At 42.9% G+C, this 20493-nt stretch overlaps 1 protein-coding gene across 1 annotated transcript; it reads left to right on the plus strand.

Annotated features, from left to right (window-relative positions):
• Positions 1-16935: 16935 nt before the first annotated feature.
• On the plus strand, positions 16936-18711 carry TMEM252 (transmembrane protein 252). The gene is made up of 2 exons (XM_054397567.1): positions 16936-17291; positions 18348-18711. Exons 1-2 carry the CDS (start codon positions 16936-16938, stop codon positions 18709-18711), a joined length of 720 nt encoding a protein of 239 aa, XP_054253542.1.
• Positions 18712-20493: the final 1782 nt, after the last annotated feature.

The raw sequence follows: 20493 nt of genomic DNA on the forward strand, positions 1-20493 counted from the left end.
GAACTGGACACAGTACTCAAAGTGCGGCTTAACCAGTGCTGAGTACAGGGCACAATGACTTCCCTGCTCCTGCTGGCCAAACTATTCTTGATGCAAGCCAGGATGCCATTGGCTTTCTTGGCCACCTGGGCACACTGCTGGCTCATGTTCAGCCGGCTGTTAACTAGTACCACCAGATCCCTTTCTGTCTGGCTGCTCTCCAGCCACTCTGACCCCAGCCTGTAGCACTGCATGGGGTTGTTGTGGCCAAAGTGCAACTCCTGGACCTTGGACTTGTTAAATACCATCCTGTTGGACTCTGCTCATCTGTCCAGCTGGTCAAGGTCCCTCTGCAGAGCCCTCTCATCTTCTAATCCCCAACTTGGTGTCATCTGCAAACTTGCTACTGGTAGACTTTATCTCCTCATCAAGATCATCAATAAAGATATTAAACAGGATGGGGCCTAACACTGATCCCTGGGGGACACCACTAGTGACAGGCTGCCAGCTGGCAGTGGCACCATTCACCACCACTCTCTGGGCTCAGCCATCTAGCCAGTTCTTATCCCAGCACAGAGCGCTCCTGTCCAAGCTGTGGACTGACAGCTTGGCCAGGAGTTTGCTGTTGGGGATGGTGTCAAAGCCCTTGATGAAGTCCAAGTAGACTACATCCACAGCCTTCCTCACATTCACAAGGTGTGTGATCTGATCACAAAAGGAGATCAGGTTGGTCAGGCAGGACCTGCTGTCACGGTCCAAATGATGGACTCGTGATGGCTCATTACTGTGATCTCAAAGTGCAAAAAAACCTCAGGCGACTCACGCTGGGTTCACTTCAATCAGCAGCAAAACTTTATTATTGACTCATATGAAGTAGAGAAAAGTGAGGGGAGAATGGGGAAAAGTAGAGTAAAGTGGAAAGGGAAAAGGGAAAGAGGTCTATAACTGCCAACAATGCAAGGGTCCAAAGATGTCTTTCTGGCCCGGGGTCCAGTCCTGCTGGTCCTTCTTGATCTTAATAGGGAAAGCTTTACTTCAAAGTCTTTTTCTTGTTACTTCTTTAGAACTCTTCAGGTAATACACTCTCACACACACAGGAAAACACACAGAACTCCCAGGGAAATCTCCTCAGGAAAACTCTCAAACTTCCCATTGCTAGGGAGACAACTTTTATAATCAACTTCACACTTGTCAATGTCTGAACTCCACCTCTCTCCACCCCTTGTACCCACCCCTTGTAAAGCTTCCACACATGCCCAAAGAGGAGTGATCAGGGTGTGGTCTGGGCCCAAGGAGGCATACCCAAGGCGTGGTCTGCCTTGGAGACAGATAACCTCAGGCCAGGGGATGTGTTTTCCTATTATAATGGCATTATAATGAGCAGAGCTCACTAAAGTCCATGTTTGGCAACACCAGGACATCATTCTCTCTCAACTGCGGTTCCGTTTCTCTGTTCCAAAGTGATAATCACCAACAGTAGGGTCGTCCATCATACTCTGCAGGTATGGATCCTTGGTGCCATCTAGGTCTCTCCCACAGAACCTGCACCTGGAAAACCATGGAGGCTGCATTCGAGTCAACAGGATCACCCACTTAATCAGTAACTTATTATGGAGTAGGCCGCTGCAAAACTCATGCTAAGATGTTAGCCTGACCTTCACTCCTCCTCCTTGGGGCAAGGGGGTCCTGATTCCTGATTAACAATGATGAGACAAATGAGCCTCTTCAGACCGCTCCTTACACCTCCCCCTCCTAAATCCATGTTGGCTGGGCCTGATCCCTTGGCCATCCTGCAGGTGCACTGTGATTGCACTCAAGGTGATCTGCTCCATAATTTTCCCTGGCACTGAGGTCAGGCTGACAGGCCTGTAGTTTCCAGGTTCCTGTATCCAGCCCTTCCTGTGGAAGGGCATCACACTGGCCAGTTTCCAGTCATCTGGGACCTCTCCAGTCAGCCAGGACTGGTGGTAGATGATGGACAGTGGCTTGGTGAGTTCATCTGCCAGTTCTCTCAGTACCCTAGGATGGATCCCATCCAGTCCCATGGACTTGTGAGGATTTGTCATTTCTGACACCACATTCATTCTTGAAAAGTGGCTTCACTTTGAAGGTGGCTTTGAAGGCATCACTACTTGGGATGACTTGTTCATTATGTATAAAACTCTGTCACAGGATATTTCCTCCAAGATATAGCAAGGCTTTTACATCTTTCCCACTTAAAATTCTGAAAAGTTACAGCGATGACAAGTAAACTCTAACTACCCATTAGTAACCAATATTGATTGTAGAGCTTAGCCGCCCTGCTGGAATGACATCAAATAAGAGGAGTTTCAGAAGGTTCAGTCTAATTATGTTATAATATTTAACCATATTTGAAAGCAAATAGGAACTCTTGTTTTAATATTAAAGCTGCCAGCATAGACAAGCAGATAGCTGTAAGGTTTTTGCTCTTCGTTAGAACAAGAACTATCAACAGTTCCTTCAGAGTTCACTTCTGATCTACTTTTGACAGATCTGATGAAGTCTTACAGCCAAGCCTGAAGACTTGACTTTGATCCCACTGCCTAAGGTAACAAGACATCAGTGCCAACAGGGATGTGCTCCAGTGCCTTCCTCACTGTAAAACTAAAGATAGGTTGAACAACTGCCCCGTGTAGTCCTTACCTTTCTTAGAAGAGGGCAACATAGTTCATATAGACAACGCTGAACATATTATGTTTGCATGCTTGTCTGAACCCTGGTTTGAAGTATCTATTGAAAATATATATCTTGCTTTGATGCCTTGTGCAAAACCACATTTTACCTTTAAATCTCAACTGAAAAATGAAGAAGCTCAGTCTTAGAACAACTGTGTTCTGTATGAACGAAATATGTAGGGGCAGTGAAAGGAAAAAATAAGATTTTTTTAAATTATTTGGCATTAAAATTTGAATGAAAAATATTGCTTTTATAATTTCTCTTTAAGTATTTTTTCACAAGATATTTTACACTGTTGTTAAATAATAGCTAATTACATGTGGTGGCACTGCTTTATAACTAACTTGTGAGTATATACTAATTTATGATTATGCCAAAATCTTTATGTGTGTAATGGTGGCTGCTTTAATTGGGGTTAAATTAAGGAGGTGGGTATTATAAAAATATAGTTATCTTTATTTTTCCAAAAACCCCCACCCCCAAATTATGTACAAAACTGATTTAAATTATTTACAGGTTCTATTCGGTCATGAATTTTACCGGGATGCTTATGGGCAACTTCCGCAGAGTTTAGAGAATTCAGAAAATGGAAAAGGCTAAGACACAAATAGCTTCACCCCATTTATAAATCAGAGGCAAGCCAGGACTCATGAGGCCAGAGCAGGAATTTGGAGATGGTCCCTAGGTCTTTCTTTGGTGGCAGGCTCCAGAACTGCAGGTTTTATATTCCGATTTGTGGATAATGTGGCTCAAATCCAAAGAAAGGGGACCCGCTAAAAATCCAAGTGTCCGCAGACACGGCTGCCGTGAGGGAAAACTCGTGCAGTAGCACTGTCTGAGCAGTACAAGGAAGAGCCGCAGTTTCACAGCAGGCGGGGAGAAAAGCCGCAGGTTTCATGGCAGGCAGGGTCACTCCGGGGCAGGCAGGTCCAGGGAGAAGCCAGGTCCGAGTGCCAGTTTCTCCGATTTTGCCGCGAATCCAGAGCAGAGAGAGTCCAAAATGAGCGGGCCCCGAAAAATGAGGGCAGACCGCTTCCTGGTCACTCTATTTAAGATCTTCATAGACAATTTGTCCAGTGCCAAAGCATACTGGGCGCGAAGAGCCCAACCCATCACAGTTCCGAATCCCGGTGGGCTTCCCCCACGGATAAATACCTGTGAGGGACCTCTGTCCCGGCAGGGAGAATGGGCACCTATTACCTGTCCCCAGGTGGAGGGGAAGGCAATTTCGCACCTTGGAAGGCAATTTCACGCCTTTGTCTTCTCCCATTCAAACCTCCGCTGATGGAGATGGTGGAGGGGGAGGGGGGGGGGGGGGGTGGAACACCCCATAACAGTGGCTCACAAAACTTTCTGTAAGATGAACACTTCAGCTGGTGCACTATCTATGCTTTCAATGCATGAACCAAATAGAAGTTGACTCCCACAGAGATCTTTATTCATCATGGTCAAAATAATCCATGTTTGCTAAACTGTGCTGTAAAATTGTTTCCTACTCAGAAGACTCTCAGATGCAACTGTCTTTGAGGTATCACTGTGTAGCAAATGGTTGATAAAGAGCAAAATGGAAATACATGTACTCTGTACCTGCACAGTCAGTCACCCTATTTTACCTATGGATCTAGTTCCTGTGCATAGGTAACCAGAAAGCAAAACCTTGTGTTGGTGGGAGGTTTTGTGTTTTAAAAAGCTTTCTATTTTGCTGTACACATGACAATCTTTAACCTTTAATTCTGCAAAAAGAACCATAATGTCTGTTTCAACAGGCATGTATATGCTTTTCACAGCTTTCCCAGGCTCTTGGATATCATGTCAGATGTGATATTTTTAAAGATGGGAGTATGAAACACATATAGCATGCCTGTATTTTTATTGATAGAGCCCTCTTCTATAACTTTCTGCAGACAAAATGAGAGCAATATCTGTTGGTATCTCTTTTGACACAGTGAGCTGGCATTCTTTGACAGCAAGGAATTAAAAGAGAAGCTGAGAATCCCTCATGTTCAGGTATTTTGGGGTTTGTCTGTTTGGATTTTGTAGGTTTCTTTTTTGGATTGGGGTCTTTTTAATAGACAGTTTCTGATAGATTTATTAACAGCCTGGTAGGCCAAAGGTAAATCTACATTCAGAAGGGACCTATCTGATTCTGCATATGATTTTTTTTTCACCAGACAATTCATAACATCACTCCAAACTATTAAAATGTTATCACAATTATTGTATTTCATTCTTTTAGTAAATTAAAAATAACAACAACATTTGAAAAGAATACCTGGAAAATACGAACATATGAGCTATCAAAAATCAAAATTAAATGTTTGTTTAAATACTTTTTTTTTTACAAGTCAAGATTTTCTCCACAATTTTAAATCTTAGCATCTAACTTCTCCATATTTGAAATATTAGTATGCATTGCTTTTTTTGTTCTGTCCTCATATGGGGTAGAATATTCTTAATCATTTAGGGAAATTTCTCAATTACAATCCTGTAATTGACAAAAATGACCACTCCAATTTTATGTGGTTAAATTTAAAGTTTTATTTGGTAAGTGAGCAAAAAGAGCGCTGGGCAGCCGGGGGAATTTCCTGTTCATCCACGGCTTGCAACTGACAGTATCGTATAGACTCCTTTTATAGGGTAGGAGTTCAGCATCATCTCAGTCTCTTTGCATTGTTTCAGTTCCTCATCTCTTGTTCTGTATACTCGGAGCCAGTTTATCATTCTGCATATGCGTAGATATCCGGCAAGGAGTCGTGGATCCGGCTTAGGAATGTTAGAATACAGGACTTTGAGAGATACACAAAGCTGCCTATGATACACAAGGCTGTCTGTTGTAGTTTAGTTACAAGGTCTTGGCAAATAAGCAAAGCAACCTACATTCCACTATTAAGCTATTATAAAAGATAATTATTAATCTAACATCGTTTAAACTTAACATCATATGATTAACAGATAATTCCATTTCTATTTATTACAAAACTTTGGATTAGATATGTATTTTATGGGTAAGAAATATGTAGAAAACAATTATTGTTGTGAAAGAGTAGGTGGTTCGTTACATTTTAAAGTCAAGGAATTTGAAACTCTCCACTAGCTACGGCACAGCAGATTTGTCCAGGCCAGTGAAACTCTTCTCCTTGCCATGAGGAGGGAAGCAATGTATATGATAGACATTATGTAACAGCTACATATTTAGTATCCACTCCTTAAATCTTGTTTTTCATATTTCAGTGGCTTTTTAGACATCCCAGCTCAGCTGCTTTCATTATTGCTGTGATTTGAACTCGAGATTTTTGTCTGTCTGATACAGGAACTAGCTGACGTGCTGAACAACCCAAATTCAGAGACCTGATGTCTGGACCCCACAGTTAAACACTCATTGCCCCAGATTTCCTGCTCCTTTAACACTGGCTGCAGGATTTAGCAGATAGGATGAGGAACTCTTTGTCAGCGCACTAACAGACTCTACAAATCCAATCTGCCCAATCTGGAGACTCCTCAGCAGTATTCACTGCCCGTATCAGCCTCCCAGGGCCTTCAGTTTCTTCTGATGTGAGTCAGGTCTACAGCTCCCTCACAGCTCTGCCCTGGCCTGGGCATTGTCTCATCAGCAGAAGTGTGAATAGAGTAGACAAGGTGTGAAACGTTCTTCCCCTGCCCTGATGACAGCAATAGTCACCTATTGTCACTGGCCCCACAGGTATTTAACGGTGTGGGGAGAAGCCCTCTGGTATTTGGAAAGGTGATAAGGGGGATATTTCACATTTTGGCTTGAACAGATTGTCTAGGAAAGGGTAAGCAGAGAACAGTCAGGGTCCTCACATATGATTAACAAATAATTTAATTTTTATTTATTACAACCCCTTTTCTTAGTAGTAACTTATTTAGTAGTAACTGGAGTACTGCGTCTAGTTCTGGAGCCACTATTACAAGAGGGATCTGGACATGTTGGAACGTGTCCAGAGAAGGGCCACCAGGATGATCAGAGGGCTGGAGCACCTCCTCTATGAGGATAGACTGAAAGAGTTGGGGCTGTTCAGTCTGGAGAAAAGAAGGCTCCGAGGTGACCTTATTGTGGCCTTTCAATATCTGAAGGGGGCCTACAAGAAAGCTGGGGAGGGACTTTTTAGGATATCAGGTAGTGATATGACTAGGGGGAATGGAATAAAGCTGGAAGTGGGGAGATTCAGACTGGATGTGAGGAAGAAGTTCTTCCCCATGAGAGTGGTGAGAGCCTGGAATGGGTTGTCCAGGGAGGTGGTTGAGGCCCCATCCCTGGAGGTGTTTAAGGCCAGGCTGGATGAGGCTCTGGCCATCCTCATCTAGTGTGAGGTGTCCCTGCCCATGGCAGGGGAGTTGGAACTAGATGATCCTTGTGGTCCCTTCCAACCCTGACTGATTCTATGATTCTATTTGCAATTAGTTTTCCTCCCTGCTCTTTTCAAGTATTTGTAGAATAAATTTATCTGTCTCCTTTACGCAGTTTGGTCATTTTTTCACAAATAGCAGCAAGATCTCATTACACCACAATGTCTTCAGAAACAAAGAATAGCCCTGTCGCTGTGCACACACCTATGTTTGCATTGGCATCACCAAATTCACAGGTTGGGAACCAGTCTGGGAAGTGCATCATTTCATTGTTGAAATTCATATTGTTGATTTTTTTTTTTATGTTCATATTGTTTCTGTGCTTGTTCACTTTTAAACTCTCCTATGACTCTTCAAGCTGTTGAAATTACTTTAGGTATGATATGGAGAAGGGACTACATCTGTGGAGCCTAAAATAATTTCCCCTGCCCTCAAATGCAAATTTTTAATGAATTCTAGAATGGTTCATTGGCAAAACTGCATAGAATTATTGTAAACGATGTATGAAACCCCTACAATTCATTTATTATCAATAAGTCATGTCAGCTGAGGGTGCTAGAAAGTGCAAGAAAACAAAACTAAATTAAATTCTGGTGTTTCATTCTGTTCAAGATAATATAGTTCAGACTAGAGCAAAAGATATAATGTTGACATTTCTGGTGAAAGATCACATTTTATTAGCAGCAGCACCTGTGACATGTTATATATTACCTTCTCTCCTGTACTGTCACATGATATGCAGCTGGTACTGCTACAATCCATGTATTTCTGTTAAAAGATCTATTTTGTTTGTCTGCTTGTATTAAAACTTTTCCATTTTAAATTTTCCATTTAAAAATATTTCTGTTTAACTATTCCCATTTAATTTCCAAAGCATGTTTATGTTTCTCAAAATGCACAGGACATCACCCATTACTTTTAAAGTCACATAATTCTAGCAACTAATTTGTGAGAAAAAAGGGCACCGGATAAGCAGTGACCTTTTCAAGTGAAAAGCAAGTTGCAAAACAGTCACAGTCGTCAGACTGCCCAATGGAACATCCATTAGGTCCATCTTCAATTATGCTTCCTAAGAAGTGCTTTTTGTGCATCTGGACTGCTACCTTTTGACCTTGGTCTGCTGCCAGTTCTACTCAGCAACCTTTACACCATGTTAATTATTCCCTTTTCCCACCTGACACTCATTAGGAGTGACTTTCTTCCTGTTTTGCAAGAGAAATAGGAAATCTGCTCATCCTGTCTGATGCAGTCCAAGACACTCACTGCCAATAAAACAGCCTAGCTGCAAAATGTTAGGGAAGTTGATAAGGGCCAAGAACAACATTAGAGAAAATCTGAAGTAACAGAAAATAAAAATAATGGAACCCTGAAAATTCAACTGTGTTATGGAGCTTTTTGTCTTCTCCTCCTTTCAATTTACACACCTGCTATATGAGATGCAGTAATGTGAAATCAAGTCCTGGTTTTGAGGATAATGTATCCAAACCCTGGTGTCACAGATTAAACAGTTAACACAGATTGACTTCTTGCAGAAAGCACAGGAATCCTGCAGCTTGCAAAAAATTGAAGATCTGCAAATGTGGGGAGAAAAAAAAAAAAAACAACTGATACATAGCTTCTCCATAAGAGGAGCTCCTTTATTTCTTTCTCTCTCACAGGACCACCGGGGACTAACCTCTTATAGCCCAATCACCCCTTCATCCACAGCATTTGTGCAATGCTGAGCAGTTCTCTTCTCACTACACCTTGTGGGTGCACTGCTACACTGCTCACTTTCAGGGCTGCAGGCTCTGCTTTCACCATGCTGTGGAGCCAGCAGTTGCTACTGATAGCTCTAGCTTTCATCCCTTGAATTGGGGTGGATGAGGAAACCAGTCTCCCTGGAGAGGAGAGAGTGGGACAGAAATTAGGGTTAATTGAGAAATCAGCAGCCCAGGTGAAGTGCATGTACATCAATGAACGCAGTATGGGTAACAAACAAGAGGAACTGGAAGTTTTGGTCCACCAGGAAGACTATGATATACTTGCCATTACAGAAACATGGTGGGATAATTCACATAATTGGAGTACTGCACTGGGGGTTTACAAGCTCTTTAGGAGAGACAGGTGAGGGAGAAGAGGAGGAGGGGTGGCCCTGTATATTAGGGAATCTCTTGATGCCTCAGAACTTGAGGTTGCGGATGAAAGGATTGATTGAGTGCCTGTGGGTTAAAATCAGAGGGAGGCCTAACAAAACTGACATCCTGATTGGAGTCTGTTATAGACCACCCAACCAGGATGAGGAGACAGATGAAATATTCTATAAGTGTATCAGTGTGAGAGCTGAAATCCCCCCCACCGACAATAACCAGGCTACCTCAGTCTGGAAAGCAAACGAAAGCTGTATTTACAAGCTAATCTACAATCTATGATGAAATGCAATGAGTAAGTACAAATCTACACAATTCACAACATTTACAAATATATACAATCAACAGAAAAGCACAACCAAACTCCCCTTGCTTCCCCCCAAAAGGGGACTTTCCCAAGGGGCCTCTCTCCCAGGGGCCTCCTTCCCCCAGACCCCCCTGGCAGAAAGCAGAGAGTTAAGAAGCATAGAGGCTGTTAACTTAGCTCGCCAAGGTCAGTGTGTTATCTTCAGCCAGGAGAGAAGAAGAAGCAGTCAGACAGCCCAGCAAGGAAGCTGAGAGCTCAGACCCTGACTGCCCAAACTCTGTTTTGAGTAGTAGTTCTTAAACATGTCTATCTCTCCAATGGAAGTGTTTAGAACAATCATTATTTTGCTTTCTTACACCCAGTAGTGACTTGTTTGCATTCTTTAGCTTTCTCTGCTTGAACTTTGCAAAGAAAAAAAAAAAGACAGTTTTAAACCATCACAGTATGCAACTGGAAGCTATCTCATGATCATCAGATCTTGTCCTTGTGGGTGACTTTAACCTACCAGACATCTGCTGGGAACTTAATTCAGCAGAGAGGAGGCAATCCAGAAGGTTCCTAGAGTGTATGGAGGACAGCTTTCTGATGCAGCTGTTAAGTGAGCCTACCAGGGGTCAGGCTCTGTTTGATCTGCTGTTCTCAAACAGAGAAGGACTGGTGGGAGATGTGAGGGTAGGAGGCTGTCCAGGGTGCAGCAACCATGAGGTAGTGGAGTTTTCAATATGCAGGGAAATAGGGAGGAGCAGTAACAGAACCTTCACCTTGAACTTCTGGACGGCAAACTTCAGCTTGTTTAAGCAATTTGTTAGGAAAGTACCCTGGGTTGCAGCCCTTAAGAACAAAGGGGTCCAGGAGGGTTGGACCTACTTCAAACAGGAACTCTTGAAGGCACAGGAACTGGCAGTTCCCACGTGCCGAAAGACGAGCCGACAGGGAAGGCGACCGGCCTGGATGAGCAAACAGCTCTGAAGGAATTAAGGGAAAAAAAGAGGGTGTATCACCTTTGGAAAGGGGGGAGGTAACTTGTGATATGTTTAAGAATGTTGTTAGATCATGTAGGAGAAAAATTAGAGAGGCAAAAGCACAGTTAGAACTTCAACTGGCCACTGCTGTGAAAGATAATAAAAAACATTTTTATAAATATAATAATGCTAAAAAGAGGGGCAAGAAAAACCTCCCTTTACTGGACCTGGAGGGAAACATTGTAACTAAAGATGAGGAAAAGGCTGAGCTTCTAAATACCTTCTTTGCCTCAGTTTTCAACAGTAAGGCAGGAGGACATCAGGATAACTGGCCTCCTGAACTGGTAGATGGGGTCAGGGAGCAGTGTAGTATCCCTAACTTCCATGAGGAATTAGTTCAGGAGTTACTGAGCCACTTGGATACTCACAAGTCCATGAGACTGGATGGGATCCATCCTAGGGTACTGAGAGAGATGGCAGATGAGCTGGCCAAGCCTCTCTCCATCATTTTCCACCAGTCCTGGCTCACTGGAGAGGTCCCAGATGACTGGAAGCTGGCCAGTGTGATGCCCATCCACAAGAAGGGCTGGATGGAGGAACCTGGAAACTACAGACCTGTCAGCCTGACCTCAGTGCCAGGGAAAATTATGGAGCAGATCACCTTGGGGGCAATCACTACGCACCTGCAGGATGGCCAAGGGATCAGGCCCAGCCAACATGGATTTAGGAGGGGCACAGGTCCCGCCTGACCAACCTGATCTCCTTCTATGACCAGGTGACCTGCCTGGTGGATGTGGGGCAGGCTGTGGATGTAGTCTACCTGGACTTCAGCAAGGCCTTTGACACTGTCCCCCACAGCAAACTCCTGGCCAAGCTGTCAGCCTGTGGCTTGGACAGCAGCACTCTGCGCTGGGTTAGGAACTGGCTGGAGGGCCGAGCCCAGAGAGTGATGGTGAATGGTGCCACTGCCAGCTGGCAGCCTGTCACTAGTGGTGTCCCCCAGGGATCAGTGCTGGGCCCCATCCTGTTCAATATCTTTATTGATGATCTGGATGAGGGGATTGAGTTAGTCATCAGTAAATTGTGGATGACACCAAGTTAAGAGCAGGTGTTGATCTGTTGGAGGGTAGGAGGGCTCTGCAGAGGGACCTTGACAGGCTGGACAGATGGGCAGAGTCCAACAGGATGGCATTCAACAAGTCCAAGTGCCAGGTGCTGCACTTTGGCCACAACAACCCCATGCAGAGCTACAGGCTGGGGTCAGAGTGGCTGGAGAGCAGACAGACAGAAAGGGACCTGGGGCCACTGATTGACAGCTGACTGAACATGAGCCAGCAGTGTGCCCAGGTGGCCAAGAGAGCCAATGGCATCCTGGCCTGCATCAGGAATAGTGTGGCCAGCAGGAGCAGGGAAGTCCTTCTGCCCTGTACTCAGCACTGGTTAGGCTGCACCTCGAGTACTGTGTCCGGTTCTGGGCCCCTGAATTTAAGAAGGACATTGAGATACTTGAACGTGTCCAGAGAAGGGCAATGAGGCTGGTGAGAGGCCTCAAACACAAACCCTATGAGGAGAGGCTGAAGGAGCTGGGATTGTTTAACCTGGAGAAGAGGAGGCTCAAGGGAGACCTCATTGCTGTCTACAACTACCTGAAGGGAGGTTGTAGCCAGGAGGGGGTTGGTCTCTTCTCCCAGGTAACCAGCACCAGAACAAGAGGACACAGTCTCAAGCTGTGCCAGGGGAGGTTTAGGCTGGAGGTGAGGAGAAAGTTCTTCACAGACAGAGTTGTTAGACATTGGAATGTGGTGCCCAGGGAGGTGGTGGAGTCACCATCGCTGGGGGTGTTCAAGAGGGGATTGGACGTGGCACTTGGTGACATGGTTTAGTGGTCATGAGGTCTTGAGTGACAGGTTGGACTTGATGATCCTTGAAGTCTTTTCCAACCTTATTGATTCTGTGATTCTATGATTCTTCAAAGCTGCTGGGGAACTAGATGGGGTAGAAAACAAATCTATTGTTTGGAGGCTGAAGTTTATCATGGAAACCCTTTCTTTGTTCCCATGTAATGTGTAGCCTAGTCACTGTCTTTTGATTTTTCTGACAAAGATTATTTAGTCTTTGTAACTTCTTTATTAAAGATTTTTCATTATCTCTTTGTATCTTTTTTCTCTGTATAGAAAGAGAATGTGTCTTAAATTTTTTCACATAGTTGAATTTACTTTCCAGCTTTTCCTGCAGCAGTGAACTTAGCCTGTGTCACCACAGATAAAATGCTGCAATGTTCCAACTACAAAATTAGAACATGCAGCTCAATAAGTAGAGATCAATAAATAGAAAGTAGGAAGTAAATTACGTTTTCCCCAACATAACTGTTTCTTCACATATTGGAAATACAGGAAAACTCTTACTATATATTCATATGGATCTGTTAGATTACGGGGGAAATGAATTGCAGGAAGAGCTTTCATGAACACCTGAAACAATGAGGCATGAAGTGAAGCCCTGCACTGGGACTCCCTGCATCAGGGATTTGAGCCAGTGGATTTCATACCAGACATGACAGGTGTAAATTATATGCCTGTTCAAACAGTATATGTTAATGTGTTTTTGTCACATGCTTGTGCTTTTGTAGTTACTTTTCTGGAAGAGCAGTTATTGCTAGTGCATGGGCACCCAGTGACACTGACTCGGCTGTGGTTCTGAGAGACCTTGTTGTGCCCCACCTTCATCCTGTGCCCCAGCTTCCACTATCATCTTCCCTGCACATACTCCTAGCCCCAAAACACATGGTTTTACCTGTCCTGGATACTGCTTTCCTCTGACAACTGGGCCAGCTCCTTTAAAATCCTGAATTTTATGAAACCAGTGGCTAAACTAATTGTTTTCTATGATGTCTCTTCCCTGACAATTATGCACGTGCAGACATGCTTAAGTTGCAGTTCGTAATAGTGGGAACTTCTTCCACTTTATGCCTTCTCCAGTGGAGTAGGTCTTGTAAGGGCAGGATCTGTCTGTTATGGCCATCAGTTGCTTTTGCAAATAAATTTTTGCTGTATTTTGCAGCTTGAACCTTACTGAGCTGTATAGGGAGGTCAGATGCGTGTTGTAATACCCACCAGCCTCAGGTTAAGCAGCGAGCTTCTGGACACTCCTCAAACCCATTTGGAGGTGACAAACTCCTTTGTGGGCTAAGCAAAAAGCATGCACATGCTTTATGCCAAACTCTTGGGCTGACTGCCCCAGGGTTATGGATGGAAATATCTAGTGCTTAAACATACGGGTTCTTTATTATCTAGCCTGAAATCTTACAGACATTGGTATTCTTAAGACAGAAGGAAAAAGGACACAGAGAGGGTAAAAATGAGATGAAACTCCTCTAAGAGAGCAGCAGTTGGTAGGTACTTATGCCCATTTCCCTCCCTTGTCAGTGTCAGTCTGTATGCATATGTATACATATGGATTTACCGTATATAACTCTGTATGTCCATCCTGCCTCATCCTTAAGGGCTGCTGGAAAACACCTTGCAGAAAGTGTGCAATCTTACACCATGGAGGGTTAATGACTGGGAGGTATCCCCATGACAGCAGCCTGCAGTGCAAGCACGTGGACTGGGAGTGTATGGAAAATGAACTTGTACTTAGAGATGGCTTTGGAGCAGTATAAGCATCACATGGAGTCATGTCTTTAGTGCAGGATAACAAGAACAGAATTAATCTGTAGGGAGCCTTTATTATAGAAGCACTAAAACTCTTTTTAGGTGCTGATACACCACATTCACTACCGTTTGTCTTTCCTAGAATGAACCATGGTATAGGATTGATAGCTGTAAACTAGACTGACTGTAAGATTCCATGCTACAAGTTTATAGTTCATTACAAAATTAGCATATGCATGATTCAGAGGAATATAGAGAGGTGTGTTTTGGTTTGTTTTGTTTTAACTATTGTAAGGATCAGGAAATGAACTTGGCATTTGGCTAAGATACATTCTTAGTTAAATTTCCAAGTTAACCTTTTTATTACTACTATTCCATAAGAAATATCAGAGACCACACTAGCACACAGTGCTGAACTCAGACAAATAACCAGGTTCAGCTCCTCTATTTATGCTCTGCTAAAATGCAGAATGGTAATGTGGTCTTGTCTGCAGCGTTAACTCAGCGTGGCATTTCACTCAATTGAGCCTCCTCAGACTCTTGTGTGAAGGGTGCAGTTAAAGTGGTCACACTGAGACGTAACTCCTTACTGCCTGTGTCCACTAGACCTGCATGCAGCAGTTCAGGTGGTGGGAAGCTCCTCGTGCTGTCAAGTACTGCAGTGGTCTGAGCCTCCTGCTAACTGGTTCATAGTAAGGTGGAAAATACTCAATTCACCCTTTGCCAGAAAAAATGGTGGTAGCCCAAAAACATATTAACCTTACCTGAGGGTAAGAACTGAGTACTGCAGCCTTTCTTCCATGTGGTGACAGGGGCCAGGTCCAGCCTGGAAGTGCATTTTCAGTGTAGGCATCATCAAGCTGTTATTTCAGCATCAGGAGAAGACTCAGGGCTCAAGACCCAGTGACAGGTTTTTTAGCTGCATGGTCTTTTGCAAAGCTGATGCAGATTTCTAAGGACAGATCACAGAATCACAGAATCAATAAGATTGGAAAAGACCTCAAGGATCATCAGAGTCCAACCAGTCACCCAAGACCTCATGAAACACTTGTTGAGCAGGCCAGCAGTTTTGAAGCAGGAGCTGTTACACAGTCCTGGATCTGTGACAGGATAAGAAAAGGCACATTCCTGAAGAGGAAATGGGAGCTTGAATTGACCTTTCACAGACATGCAGGTGAAGGGCTGAGAATCAGAATGATACTGCTATCCAACATCTACTATCCACCTCCCCAGATGAACTGCACCAACTAGAAACCTGTAGCAGTAGTACTGAACAAGACACAAGCTCCCAGGGGATTCCCTCTTCACTGAGAATTTTTAATTTTGATGCATCCATGATCAGGAAAGGCAATGTATTTCTCCAAACAGCAGTTTTCCCATGAGGAGGTAGGCCAAACATAGAGATAATCTTCTAATCATTACCTACTTCCCCAGCTACATGGCATGAAAATATAATGAGAGATTTGCCATTGTGCAGATCGCAGTCAGGGTTTGAAGATAACTAGGTGGAACATATGCAAGATTTTTGTGCATCCAAGTAACTGGAAATTGCCTGTGGAATTATGCCTGTGAATTGCTATTATGTATAATGATTCTGAAATATCAGTCTGTGATAACCTCATGCCAGAGAGCCACAAGGATATTGACAGTCTATAAATTTCCTAGCAAGGGGTTTTCCTTCTTGTCCTGATTAAATTGGGTATAGAACAGGAAACTACATGTGAATGTGAGTTTCAAATACCCAGATCAAAATAAATGAACAGTGTGCAATGGAGGCCTAGGCAAGGTTTGGTGAGTTACTCCATCGTTAAAAATATTCAGAAACATAATTATTTATGTTCCAAATCAAGTAGTATTAACAGAAAATTCAAGTTCTTTTTATGGAGTTTGCTTACAAGTGGGTACCCTCTCCAAGAGTATGTACACAGACTAATTCTAAAGATTATCTTTTGCTTCAGAGATAGCATTATTTAGGCCTAAAATCTGTTGGTAGTAAACATCTCTGAATTTCAGATATCTAAATTTGGAGAACTGATCCTGAATAGCTTTGACCACCGATATTTTTGAAAGTCAGTAAATTAAAAATTGCTGGAAGAGATAAAGGAATCAGAGAACAACTGCAGAAATTAAGGAGATTTCCTGTATGCCTGTGTTCTCCTCTGACAATATGCAGGTTTAGTTTCTTTCATTTTTTTATATACTAAATTCATTGATTATATCACATGGCAAACTGGAAATTATCCTTTTACAAAAGATTATTATCCTTTTTACTGACACAAATTCCTCCACAAGCAGGTGTGGAAATAATGAGCTGATGTTTTACTGCCTATTAGCCTTGGGATTCTTTCATTTTACATACTAAAGTCATTGATTATATCACATTGCAACCTAGAAATTATCCTTTTACAAAACACTACTAAAAAAACCAAGGCAGATGAATAATGTATTAAAGACAGAAGGACACCAAAGTCCAATGAACGATACAAATGCGTGATTTGGAAAGGATCATGTTTTCCCTTCAAACTTTTCGCAGGGGTTTATGAACAGTGCTTTCTTTTTCTCTTATTTTCTTTTTTCAAGACAACTAATTCCAGGTTGCAGTCATAAACTAACAAAGCATGTAAATCATTGCAGTTTGTTACACACGATGAATGTATCAGCCCAGCGCACACTCCGGAGATGGCAGGGGCAAAGGAACAGTGCAGGAAATAGGTTTGAGATTACAAATTAATCTCAAGAGATTATGAGTATCTTGAAGGGTTAATGAGTATCTTAAAACTGCCCATTCCTCCTAATTGTTCAAAGGCCAGTTGTTCCTGATACCTACAAAACACCGGTGCATGAAGAGGAGAAGCACAGCTAAGACAGCCAGGAAACAAACAGCAGAGATGAGCCAAGCACTGTGTCTGCTGGGGAAGACGCCAAAAGCTGTTTTCACTTTCATTCGTCTTTCTGTGCTCTTACTCGGTTTCTCCACTATTTGCCTGGGAGTCCTTTGTACTGCCACAAATTCCTCCTCATGCAGGTGTGGAAATAATGAGCTGGTGTTTTACTGTCTATTAGCTTTGGGGTTCTTACTTCTTGTGACTGGCATTTTCTGGAGCACTTTCCACGCAGTCTTGAAATACAGGGATCGCAACAGCATCTTCATGCAGAATCCCTGGCACAGAGAGCTACATGTCAGCACCATAGACAGGTAGGCATTGCAGGATGCAGCTGCTGAATTGGGAAGGAGGGATACTGTTTTGTATGTATACAGTGAGAAAAAAAGAAGCAATACAAATTCTTGCAAAATAAAAAACATGTCACTTTTCTTTTGTTTCTGTGGAGAGAATTGGAGCCTGAAATTTTATTTGCCAGAGCAAGCAGCAATGTGCAGACAGCAATTTGTTAAAACAAAGCAATAATAATTTACATTAGTTAAGGTATACTACAGGAAATGTGGCAGGTTGTACAGACAGGTTCAAAACTATGCATGTAGGAAGCAGGTGCAGCTACACTGACTGCATGGAGATCCTGCAGGAGCATCACCAATTCCATCTAAACAGACATTTCCAGATGCACTGCTGTGAGATACATGCTAACATTACTTGTTACTTGTGTCCTCACTATTTCCAAGCAAAGTCTGATGCTTTTTAGAGAGAAAGTTCCTTCAAGTGATTGGCTCTAAGCCTGACAAAAGTCTTTAACAGGGTCATTAGATACAAATTACTTTTCCCCAACTGTTGTGAAAACCACAATGGAAACAGAAGTAATGAGATCTAAAAAGGTAGTATGAAAGCAACATTCATCCCGTATTGGTTGGATAAGCAGAAAGACATATTTTAAACCCATAGAATATTATTCTTTTTGTTGTTATTATTATGATGATCAATTTATTAATAAATAACTCAACAATTTAACCTATTTTGGACAGTGATCTCCTTCTTCCAAATCAAACTTTTCTTGGTCACTTGTTGAAATACTCACATGTATGAGTATTTGTATGCCATGAATGGGAACTCTTATGGGGAAGGCTCTTCTTTTCAGAATGCTGTATTTTAGTAAAATATTTTGTTCAGAAAGACACAGGTGATGATCCCATCTATGCCAGTTGTTGTCTTTTAATATATTTCATTGCTCTGAAACTACTTAGTTTTCCATTTAATCTTTGAAAACACAACAGACAAAGCATCAAACCAAGCTTGCTGAGGTAAATCACATTTCATCATGATGTATTTTCTTTTGGTTTGGGGTTTGGTTTTTCTTTCAGGCCTGACTTCTATCCCCCATCCTATGACGACAGCATAGATCCTGAAAAACAGACCTTTCCACTGCCAGTGGCCTCCACACTAAAAGAGCAAGAAGTCATCCATATGCCTCTGCCTCCACCTCCATATAGTGAAAGCAGCACAGAGTTCAGCAGTGAAACTTATGAGTGGGAACTGCCACCACCGTATGAACTATCTGTGCAACAGCTACAGCAGCAGCAAAGATGTGACCAAGACTTAAGCCTCAAAGCAAAGTCACATTTGCATCCATCTGCACTAGAAAACAGTTATCAATGGAATACAGACTGCCAAGGGACCTCAGAAAGAGTTACAACTGTCAGAAAGTTTCAGGCAGGCAGTGAGTAAAATCTGTGAAGCAGGGAAATTGAAGACCTGGGCCAGTGATCCCTAAAAGATCACCACTTGGGAAGAAACTGACCAGGAGAAGATCAGGAACATTTGTGTGTCTGAGAGGAGTGGGAGGGGATATATACAAAGAGGTATTTCAAAGTTCAGTATTTCAAAGCAAAATCAATCTCTGTAGAGATAAAAATGATCAGGCTGTATCTTATAAAAGTCAATAACACTGGCAGCTGGAGTTTCTTATATTACAAGACAAACAAAGGAGTTTCTTATACTACAAGACAAATGAAGTCTTAAATGCTTGCTTCTCATAAGTAGTTTGGCTGAAAGTCCTTTTCTGTGGTTTTCTAACATTAGCTTACTTGAGAAACCTATTAACTGAGCCTTTGTTCGGAAACTGTAAATTATTCACTGTAACTCATTATTTTTGTTTTGTATGCCTTTCACTTGTTTTATTTTGTTGTACTAATAGCTTGTATTTTACTATGGAATTCATGAATAAATTTTGTAATTAAAACAAATGCCTTTCATTTGCTTATATGATGCAAGGTGTCCCTGATTCAGGCTAAGCGCAGAGTGCAATACACTTCCTAGCTGCTAAATATCTAGGTTATGCCCACAGCTCCTCAGAGGGACCCAACATATGAAGGAGGAAAAACCTCTTCTGACTCCTCTGAGCTGTCTCTAAAAGCAATTGTTTCCACTGCATGTTAAGTCTGTGGGAATTAAAAAGGGTCCTGTATCCTATTTCTGACACAAGTGCCTTGTGGTTTGGTAGCAAGTGCCATAAAGAGGACAAGCTTGGATTCATCCTTCATATTTTACAAGTTTTCTGCCTTCCACAAAAAGTCCCTGAGGCAAATTTGTGTACAGGCCACTGCCACCTATAACTCCAGATGACAAGAAAAAGTTCCAGAAGGTTCACTCAGATTTAGACCTGCAACACTGACTGTAAGTGGAGGTTTTGTTGTTCTTAGAATATTAAAATAGTTTGGGTTGAAAGGGAACTTTAAAGGCTGTGTAACCTACCCTTCCATGCAATACACAGGGCCATCTTCAACTATATCAGGTTGCTCAGAGCCCCATCCAATCTGACCCTGAATGTGGAGGAGTCTGTGGCGGAATCTGACCGTGGTTTGTGGAGTCACCATCCCTGGGGCTGTTCATGTGGACCTGGTGCTTAGCGACATGGTGTAGACTTTTCAGTGCTAGCAAAAGATTGGGAGATTTTATATTCTATTTACAGGGATGGGGCATGCACCACCTCTCTGGGCAACTCAGAATCATCCCAACAGTTAGCAGGGACATGCCAAACTTGACCAGGCTGCCCAGGGCCTTGTCAAGCCTCTCCATGAATAGCTCCAGGGAAGGGGCCTCAACCACCTCCCAGGGCAACCTGTTCCAGTGTTCCACCACCCTCATAGTGAAGAACTTCTTCCTGATATCCAATCTAAATCTGCCCTTCTCTAGTTTGAAGCCATTGCCCCTCATCCTGCCACTGCAGGCCTTTGTAAAGAGTCTCTCTCCATCCTTCTTGTTGGCCCTCTTCAGATACTGGAAGGCTGCTATTAGGTCTCCCCAGAGCCTCTCTTCTCCAGGCTGAACAATCCCAGCTCCCTCAGCCTGTCCTTGTACCACAGGTGCTCCAAATACCCTGATCATTTTTTGTGGCCCTCTTCTGGACCCTGTCCATCAGGTCCATGTCCTTCCTATATCGAGGGCACCAGACCCGGGCACAGTACTCCAGGTGACATCTCAACAGAGCAAAGAGGCAGAATCAGCTCT

This window comes from Indicator indicator, chromosome Z (assembly GCF_027791375.1).
Source record: "Indicator indicator isolate 239-I01 chromosome Z, UM_Iind_1.1, whole genome shotgun sequence".
NCBI classification, from domain to species: Eukaryota; Metazoa; Chordata; class Aves; order Piciformes; family Indicatoridae; genus Indicator; species Indicator indicator.

Bases quoted from the DNA above. Each gene is read 5' to 3' on its own strand.
- TMEM252 (XM_054397567.1), top strand. From the start codon at position 16,936: ATGAAGAGGAGAAGCACAGCTAAGACAGCCAGGAAACAAACAGCAGAG. The intron at 17,292-18,347 runs GTAGGCATTGCA...TTTTTCTTTCAG, and splicing joins CATGTCAGCACCATAGACAG to GCCTGACTTCTATCCCCCAT.